This window comes from Prunus persica, chromosome G2 (assembly GCF_000346465.2).
Source record: "Prunus persica cultivar Lovell chromosome G2, Prunus_persica_NCBIv2, whole genome shotgun sequence".
Taxonomy (NCBI): domain Eukaryota; kingdom Viridiplantae; phylum Streptophyta; class Magnoliopsida; order Rosales; family Rosaceae; genus Prunus; species Prunus persica.
The window spans coordinates 5,405,961-5,415,623 of record NC_034010.1 but is presented as its reverse complement, the minus strand read 5'-3'; the positions used below and the strand labels follow the sequence as shown (position 1 = coordinate 5,415,623).

Sequence of the window (9,663 nt, the reverse complement as noted above, 5' to 3'; positions counted from 1 at the left end):
TTTATCAGACAACCAACTTCGGTTCATAATGATTGAACAGTATATATATATATATATATATTAATATAAAGCCTTGTTAAATCCATATGTACAATTGAGACATTGAACTCAAAATTTATAATCAACCAAGTTCACCAGATTAATGATTTAGATAAAATGTTCAATGAGAACATCAAAGGGAAAATATTTAAAAGAGGAGAAAATTTTTAGCAATAAAGCATATCCAACTTGTATCAATCAACAAAATAAAGATTACTTCTAAATAACTTGTATGCAAGCATAATCGATGAAAATAAAATATAAAATCTTACAAAATAATTAAAATCAATTGACTAACATGACTAATAATGCTCAATTTAAAAAAACAATGAATTAGAGGAGTTTTTATACCTCGAAAATGACAGCAGAATGCAAATGTCTAGTCCCTTGCTTTTTAGTGTATTCAAGCTGTGAAATAAACAAATAATTGAATTATATTTGGATCGAATCACATTTTTAGAGAAATATAGGTTATCACAGGATGAGAAAAAGATGACAAAATTTTCATCACTATATGAAATCCTGCTTATATTTTTAACACCAACATAAATTTAGTTTTGTGTAAACAACTTCACAATTACAAATATCTATTATTATATCAAAGAATTAACTGAATTCTATAACGATCAAACAATATGCATATATTAATATCAAGCCTAGTTAAACAGATATGCACAATGAGCACATTTGACTCAAAACTCATAATCAATCAAGCCCACCAAGTCAAGAAATCAAGTGAAATGTTTCCTGAGAACCCCAAAGAAAACCAATAGAGGTTAAGATAAAATCATTGCCAATTTCTATTTTGTTGAAACCTGATTGGTTTTGTTCAAGCATTTTATGGAATTTTAATGAGAGAAGAATAAGGTAACTTTTGGCTACGACACAAACACAACTAAAAAAGAATAGTATAATGATTTAGACCCAACAAAACAAAAGTTCAATGCTGAGATAGACCCAACAAAAGAAAAGTACAATGTTGTCGTACTCATCACCTCTTGACCCATCTCTCCAGCTCACTCTATGTTGTGTGCACAAAAACAAAACTCAAAAGCCTCTTACACGCCTCTCTCTCTCTCTCTCTCTCTCTCTCTCTCTCTCTCACACACACACACACACACAGAAGCACACATAAACAGAGAGACCCATGCACTTCACTTCTCTCTATAAAATCTCTTTCTTTCTAATTGGGTTTGTTGAGCTGAGGCATGGTTGCTGGCCAAATCTGGAATAGCCTATTTCATGGTTGTCTACCATTTGAAGGAAATCTTCTTCTTTGGGCAGAGCCCTTCCCGTCCACCAGCTATACCAGTCTCTAGCTCAACACACGGTGCTTTGTTTAAGGAGGTTAGTCGGTAAAACCCATTTGATCAGTGACAGTGGAAGAGGCTTCAAATTAGAGGTGTGTGCTTGATGGATTTTGTTTTCAGAAATAAATTCTCTGCTCTTGTTTTTGTGAAAAAAACTTGGTTTTTATGCTTTGACTGATCTGTTTATGTCACCAATGTTAGCTGTAAGTTTGGTTTGTGTCACCAATTTAATGGGCTTTGCATCATCTCTCACAAACTACACTCTGTTTTTCTCAGACCAGTGGTGATATATTGCTTTGGTGGGAGAACAGAGAAGTCAGAAAAATTAATTGACAATTGAGTAGAAAAATTAATTGACAATTGAGTAAAAAAATTAAGAATAACAACGCTGGAAATACCTCAGCGAATCTGTAAGATTTAATCCCCTTCTTGATAGAACCCAAGGGAGCTGGAAAGTGAGCACTTTGGAAGAGCAGAGGAAGATGAGAAGAATGGAAACGAAGAAGGCAAGCAATTCGGTGGGAAAAAAGGTGGTTCTGTAAAACAGTGGAACCCTCCAGATTTAAACAGTAAAGAACCAACAGCTCTCCCATTTTACCCCTGTAGCTCTCCAACCAGCTAGTTGAAATCCAATCAGACACCTCTCAGCCCTAAACAACAGCTAGTTACATCCCAAGGAAAGAGAGGGCAAAACGGGAAAAATACAGAACAATCAGTCAAGGGCAAAATGGCAATTTTACTGTGCAAAAGGAGAGGAAAAGCTGGCTGTACAGTTTTAAATAGAGGCATTTTCATAATTTTACTGTGCTTAGCTACAGTGTTTAGTTGCATTGGGTTTTAGTATATATAGAATTTCTCTTAAGATCAGCTCTGTTCCTGTTCTGTGATGGACGAGTACTTGTTTATTTTACTATCTTTTTTCACCTTGGCATTGGTTTAATCACAATTCAGGGATGGATGGAAGGCAGCTCAAGGATAATTTCTTTCTTAAAGCTCTTACAGTTGTATTTCTCTTAAGTTCAGATCTGTTCCTGTTCTGTGATGGACGAGTACTTGTTCACTTCTGCGGTATTTTACTATCTTTTTCCAATAAAAAAATGTTTCTTCTAAATAAACAAGTCATTAATGAAGTGTGCAGCATTAATATTCATTGCATTGGGAACACTTGTGTGATTCCCTACCGGAGGAAAATCATAGTATTGTGCAAGACCAAGCATGAAGTTTCCTCAACGTCATCTGTCCCAGAACTTGAGCTCTCACAAGTTATTCATACATATGTACACATTTTCATCCATCTCAAAGGAAACTCATAAATGACGTTTTCAAGTTATTACGTAGGGAAAGGAATTTTATGATGAAAGATTACCTAATCATGAATAGTGATGCTTGTTATGTTAGATTGAGATCCGTTTACCACATTGTCCAAATGCTGGTCTCTTGCTAGAGCTCCACCTTGAGAACATTCTTTCCCCTTCTTTGCCGCAATTTGTTTGTCGAAAAACAAAAATCCATATAAAATGGTAAACTCTCCTCCGGCATGGTTGCCTACACAAGTTGCTTTGACCTCCAAACATGGGAAAGTTTCTCAAGTCTGCAAGTACACATCCAACATTTCAAGTCTCATCAAATAGAACTTTGTAGCTGAAGGAATGATTTGTGGGACTGAAAAAAAAAAAGCAGTTAAAGCGGTTATTTGAAGAAAAGCAGTTAAAGCGGTTATTTGAAGTACATACCTGACCAGAGTTTGTTTGTCTCTATGTGAGAGAGAGAGAAGTCATATCATCATATGATGACTTCATCATTTATCTTGATGCATGGAATGTGAGATATGTTGTCCCAATGATCTTCTCCCGTCTTATTCTGAAACCTTTTCTCCAGGGCAGAACAATTGTAGATTCTCAGATAAGAAAGAGATGGTGGCAGACCCTCTTCTGGCAGGAGTTGGAGACTCGGACAATTGGAAATATGTAGCTCTTGAAGATAAGTGAGGTGTTGAAGTGCCTCTCCTGGCAGGAATTCCAGACTGTCACACCTATTAATAAATAGTTGTTGAAGAGAAGTAAGGTGTGCAAGTCCCTTTCCATCCAAAGATTTCAGAGTTGAAAGGTCCTCGATGCCGAGAGTGCAAAGAGTGGTAGGGAGCAGCTGTTGCTTGAGCAACGTCTCCAAGATTTCATCACTTCCCCTGCCACAAATTTTAAATTGTTTAAGGGAGACAAGTGCTTGCAAACCCCAGTTACAGTAGTCTCCCACTGATGAAGATGAAGCCCTCAGTCTCTCACAATTCTCAATTATAAAATATCGGAGGTTGGGAGGCAAACCCCCATCTGCAATTGACTCCAGACTTGGAAGATCCCTTATATACAAATATCTTAGGGCTGTGAGGGTGTGAATGCGTTCAGGTAATGACTTCAACTTCTCGCATCTGCTGAATTCCAAATAAGTCAGGTTGGGAGTGGGCAATCCTCCATGGGGAAAACACACCAGATTTGGACAGCCCGCGATATTTAAGTAATTGAGATGGCTGAGATTCTCAACCGCTCCTTCTTCTTCAATCAAGCAAAACGACTCCAGATTCTCACAATTCCAAAAATAAAGTGTCGTCAATTTGGGAAAAATGCCCAAGGGGAAGGACCTCATTGAATCACAGCTATTCAAGAGCGTCAAAGAGACAAGCGATGTTAATTGGGCCAACATCTCATGAGGTAGGAATTCTAATCTCCTACAACTGTATATGTTAAGTGAAGTCAACGAAGTGGGTAGGCCATCTTCAGGGAACGACGACAGGGTTGGACACGTCGAGAGAGCCAACCTTTGAAGACGATTGATGTTGGGCAAGCACTGTATGTCATTAAAACGTCTAACATAAAGTCGGGACAGGAGCTTTGTCTCTAGTAATGATAACAGACCTGTTTGGCATCCATCTTCTATTTCCAATTCTTCAAGACAATTGTAGTTGAGACTAGTACTAGTACTAGTAGTAGCAGTGACCCTTTGATCATGTAAAACCCCACACCCTTTCACGACAAGCTTCTTCAAGCAAGGCAGATCACAAGGCAAGCTTCTTCTTAGCTTTGGACACTTTTTTAGAATCAGCTCCTGGAGACGAGGAAAGTCTGGACCTCCACTTCCACTTGGTACCCACTCCTCCCACTCTGCCATCTCCTCAAACTCCAGCTTCTCCAGTGATTGAAATGACTGAAATGGCTGACCATACAACTCATGACCTAACGTCCCAAGAAATTTCATCTTACATATGAAGAGATCCTTAAGAGCAGGTAGCTGTCCAAGCGGTGGCAACTTGAAGCAATAATGACAGCCTTCGAGGCGCATAACTTTTATTTTATTGAAGGCAGAGTCTCCCAACCAGTTTGGGAAGCTGGTCCCGCTATAGAGTTTGATGGCCAATTTCTCCAAATTCATGCAAGGTTGGAGGTTGTCAAGCACATCTCTCACCTTTTCGGAATGATCGGCATCTTTGGAGCCCCATGCCAACTCTAACTCCTTGAGATCTTGTTTGTTCTTCAAATTAGCTTGCAAGGCATCCCTACCATCAACCACATTATTTAGCTTCAAAATTGAAAGCTTTCCTCCAAGATGGGAGAACTCCCCCAATTCGCCAATAGTCAACCCAGTAGATTTCCCCACAACAAAAGTAGTCAATGTTCTCAAACTTTTTAGTCTACCCATTTGCACCGGCATCTCTTCAATTTGAGTTCCACTACAATCAAGATGCCTCAAGTTAATCAATTTTCTCATGTCTGCAGGCAATTCAAAAAGAGACCGACAACTTGCCAATAGTAATGTTTGTAGACTATAAAGAGTGCAAACTATAGAAGGTAACCTTTTGATTCCGGTATTAGAGAGATCCAAGTAGCGCAAATGAACGAGGTTACCAATAGAATTGGGTAACTCAACAATATTATCATATTCTGACAATGTTAGCACCCGTAAACATGTTAAATTTGGCAATAACTCAGGTAAAACCCTTTTACTTATTACATGATGCTCAAACCACCATTCTTTGCTTCTTAGAGGTAGGAAGGTTCGCAAATGCTTAACCTCATATAATGGCTCAAATTTCGCAGCACAATCAAATTGGCCTATAGCATATGACAAATGCCGAACTTTTTTCAAAACTTCATGTGATTCGCCCCCTTTCCATCTCAAACAGGATTCCTTTGACACAGACATGGCCAAGTCATTGATGAGATCATGCATTGTGAACTTCTCATTTGTTGATCTTTGAAAAAATGATCGTGACAATAAGTCATCAAAGTATTTCTTAGTGAGCTCTTCCATACTTTTCTCACTCTCAGCTTGTGGAATTAAACTTTCTGCCACCCACAGTAGAACAATATCTTCCTTTCGGAATTCAAAGCCCTTCGGAAAAATTGAGCAATAAGCAAAACATCGTTTTAAATCAGTTGGGAGATAATGGTAACTCAATCTTAGAGCTGGAATTGTATTACATTTTTCAGGAGGCAGCTCCCAAATATTGCTATTTAGTATGCTATTCCATTGCTCATAATTTGTGTTGAAACGCAAGAGGCCTCCAAGGGTTTCTGCTGCTAAAGGTAAACCATTGCACTCAGAAGCAATTTTCTTACCAACTTCTTCCAGATCTAGATGTGCACTTGAGTTTCCATTTTCGAAGGCGTGTTTTGAAAGTAACAACCAGCAATCCTCATCAGACAAGGGTTTCAAAAAGTGAATCGGAATGGTGCGCACGAGAGATGCAACACTTTCGTTACGTGTTGTCACGATGACCCAACTTCCCTTTGCCCCGGATGCAAAAGGACGTTGCAAGAGACTCAAATCACCATAGTTCTCATTCCAAAGGTCATCCAACACAAACAGAAATTTCTTGCCCTTTATTTGTTGTCCTAGCTCAACTTGAAGAAAACTCAGGTCTTTATTATCGTAAGCTTTTGAACTGACTGACTCAAGTAGGGACTTAGTTACCCTAGTAACATCAAAAGCTTCCGAAACATAAGCCCAGGTTCTAAGATTAAAATGCTCTTTCACTTTTTCATCATTATAAAGGAGCTGAGCGAGGGTTGTCTTGCCAACCCCGCCCATTCCCACTATGGTGATGACGGAGACATCCTTGTCGCTTGCATCATCAGATAACAACAGTTTCATCAGCTTTTCTTTATCTCCATCCCTACCATACACACAAGATTCATCCACCAAGGAAGTTGTTGGAGTTCTTTGAGAAACCTTCCCCCCAACAACACCTTCTCTCAGCCCAAGGAAATCCTTTTGTTTTGCGAGGTGTTCTAATCTATCAAACAACTCTTGAATCCTACCATTCATGCCTTGATAAAAAGGATTAAGAGAAGTAGAGAGGAAGTTCCACACCTGAGTTTTGACAGTTCGATATTCAGCTTCCACCTTGCATCGCAGAACTTCAGCATTGACCTCATCCAGAAGGTCATCCGCATCAAAGACAGCATCTTGAAGCTCATCAAGCCACTCTTTGACGTAAGTGTTCGTGAACTGCTTCTCCTCCGCGTCATTAAGCACTGCATTGAGGCTCAATAGTGTTATCTTCAGTTTCTTTACAAGCGACTCGTCCAGTTTCTTTTCCCGGAACAAGTCCCTGAACTCATGAGAACCAATCTTGTTGCACAGCACCTGCACGGAAGCATACAGAAAAGCCTCTCCAACCAAAGCTCCAGCCATGTTTCGATTCTTTGCAAAGGATTTGGACTAAGTATGTGGGTTTTGGAAATTCTTGTTCAGTTTTGGAACAAGTTTTGAAGGGTGTTAAGATTTGGTAATTCTCAATTTGATTTGACTTGGGAGACTTGACATGAGGATGAGGTCCACAGACTCGACATAAAGCTACCGTCCAACAATGTATTATTTGATGCGGGTTTTTTGTTGGGATTATGCTAAGCAAGCATTGATACATATTTTCCTTCTCTCATTTTTTATATTAAAATCAAATTATTGTTTAACAAGAGTCTAACCAATTCCAAGAATAACAGAAACAAACAACGGAAGGTCATTTGTGATGACACAATTTCCATCTAATAATGCAACATACAAATATTCAATATATATGTGTCCATCAATACATAAGTTTTGAAAGCTCTTACTATAAAATAAATAATAATAATAAAAACTCATTTGTTGACTTAGACTTTTCCAATGAGACAATCAGCAAATGCTGTTGTAATGTGGGGACCCCACATGGTTTTGACACTTTTGTCTCTCTCCACAAGCGGGAGAAAAACTTCCCTCCCACGCGATTCAGCGTTAGCCATCCCCATCATCCCAATCCAATGAAATCGTGGTAGCTGCCAACCCATTCTCGCCTCTTTTTATTTTTTTATTTTTTTTTATTTTTTTTATATTGAAATCTACTAATGCAAAATGTGCACAATTTGATTGAACATATGTGAAATGTCATTGGTGCTGATTTCTTTTTCCTTTTATTATTTTTGGCTTAATTTTCTTTATTTCTTTATTTTTTATATTTATTTATCAAATCTCTTTGTAAAATAAGTAAGACATTGAATTTACCGCATCACGCATAAAAAGAAGAAGAAAATGAACCAACAGAGAAGTGCCCTTTTTATTTTTTTTATTTTTTATTTTTTCCTTCTCATGTTTTGAATACATATACTTTCATTAATTTTTTGGAAGACAGAGACATGTAGACTCAAAGGAGAACCAAAATTAGTTAATTGGAAAGATTTGATGGATAATGGGGTCTTGCAATTTTGTGTATCTGTGCTGCTGTGCATTATATCTGATGCAGAAGCATAGGGGTGGATCAAGATAGATATTTACCATTTAATTAGTTATTTCATGATATATTTTTATTTTCTTATTTAGGTAGTTTTAGGATATTTTTTATTATTTATGTGTGATTTTATAATTAATTAGTTTACTTTTGGACCAAGTAGCCTTGGTGCCCAAGTCTTGTAAAGCCTATAAATAAAGCTAATGTAATAGTTGTTAGGGAATATATGTTGATGATTACTAAAATAGTTTATTTGTCGCATGGATTTGCTACGATATATGTGAGTTTGCACTAGCTTTAGATTTCGGTGCTCGTGTATGTGGTTGTGACCTATGTCCAGACCCCGATCCCCATCAATTGGTATCATAGCTATGGCTCAAGATCTGCTTTATCGGGGAGGTTTTTGGATGGAGGGTCTTGTTAACAACTACAACGACAACAACATGGAGGAAATTAGGAGGATGCTAAGGCAACTTACAGAACGCATAGCTCGCATTGAATCTCGAACCCATATAGGTAAGAGTTCTGACGGGGAGGGATGTGTGAACCCTTATCTGAACCGAGTAGCTTGCATCGACACTCTAAGCCGTAGGAGTCTAGACGGGGAGTACAAGGGAGATATCCCTCTTCATTATTGCACTCCGCTGTGTGAGTCAAGTGAAGAGGAGCACGGTTATTCTCATTGTGTCTTTGAAGGTATAAATAAATTTGGTAATTTTGGTGCATCTTGTTATTCATCAAAATCATTAAATTTGAATTTACCTCCAATATTTGATCCGTGCAACTGTGAAAATTGCAATGAAAATTGTCTGGGTGTTCAAAGAAATTTTGATAAGCAATTTATTGGCAAGAACAGTGAATAGATGAGAATTGGAAAAACTTTAGAAGATATTATTGATTTTATGAGCATTAATATTTTCACTTGGAAGGTTGCCAAAAATCTGGTTGATTTTGTCAATTGGTTGAAGATTCTAGAGAGAAACATTTGCATTGCTAGAGGGAGTAAGAAGCCAAGAATAACGAAATATTCCAAATAACTTTTTATTTGGAAAGGAAGGTTTCAATTGGATGCTAAAACATCCAGAATTAATATGAAGCAATTGAAGATTCTATTTGGATTTTCCTCAATCAAAGGCTTGAATTCGAGGACGAATTCTTTCCAACCATGGGAGTCTGATGCAGGAGCATAGGGGTGGATCAAGATAGATATTTACCATTTAATTAGTTATTTCATGATATATTGTCATTTTCTTATTTAGGTAGTTTTATGGTATCTTTTATTATTTATGTGTGATTTTATAATTAATTAGTTTACTTTTGGACCAAGTAGCCTTGGTGCCCAAGTCTTGTAAAGCCTATAAATAAGGCTAATGTAATAGTTGTTAGGGAGCATATGTTGATGATTAATAAAATAGTTTATTTGTGACATGAATTTGCTACGATATATGTGAGTTTGCACTAACCCTAGATTTTGGTACTCGTGTATGTGGTTGGTGACCTGTGTCCTGACCCCAATCCCCATCAATACCCTTCAGAATACTGTTTGCTTAAAGGGCC

The 9,663-nt window shown here is 37.7% G+C and overlaps 2 protein-coding genes and 1 long non-coding RNA gene across 3 annotated transcripts; 1 reads left to right on the top strand and 2 right to left on the bottom strand.

The window, feature by feature from the left end:
* On the top strand, positions 882–1,668 carry LOC109947037. Its single transcript, XR_002270048.1, has 2 exons — positions 882–1,441; positions 1,626–1,668. It is a non-coding gene; the product is annotated as an uncharacterized LOC109947037 (long non-coding RNA).
* Positions 1,773–4,573, bottom strand: LOC109947035 (putative disease resistance protein At3g14460). The gene is made up of 2 exons (XM_020556369.1): positions 3,083–4,573; positions 1,773–2,940 (listed from the first exon to the last, which is right to left on the bottom strand). Exon 1 carries the CDS (start codon positions 4,509–4,511, stop codon positions 3,132–3,134), a length of 1,380 nt encoding a protein of 459 aa, XP_020411958.1. The 5' UTR covers positions 4,512–4,573; the 3' UTR covers positions 1,773–2,940; positions 3,083–3,131.
* On the bottom strand, positions 4,516–6,936 carry LOC18785447 (putative disease resistance RPP13-like protein 1). The gene is made up of 2 exons (XM_020557159.1): positions 4,604–6,936; positions 4,516–4,556 (listed from the first exon to the last, which is right to left on the bottom strand). The coding sequence occupies exons 1-2, from the start codon at positions 6,666–6,668 to the stop codon at positions 4,516–4,518; spliced, it is 2,106 nt and encodes a 701-aa protein (XP_020412748.1). The 5' UTR covers positions 6,669–6,936.

Excerpts from the sequence above, each read along its gene's own strand:
- LOC109947035 (XM_020556369.1), bottom strand. The coding sequence starts at position 4,511 with ATGGCAGAGTGGGAGGAGTGGGTACCAAGTGGAAGTGGAGGTCCAGAC.
- LOC18785447 (XM_020557159.1), bottom strand. The coding sequence starts at position 6,668 with ATGAATGGTAGGATTCAAGAGTTGTTTGATAGATTAGAACACCTCGCA. Across the intron at positions 4,557-4,603 it reads TCTTAAGGATCTCTTCATAT|CCATTTCAGTCATTTCAATC; the intron begins GTAAGATGAAAT and ends TTGTATGGTCAG.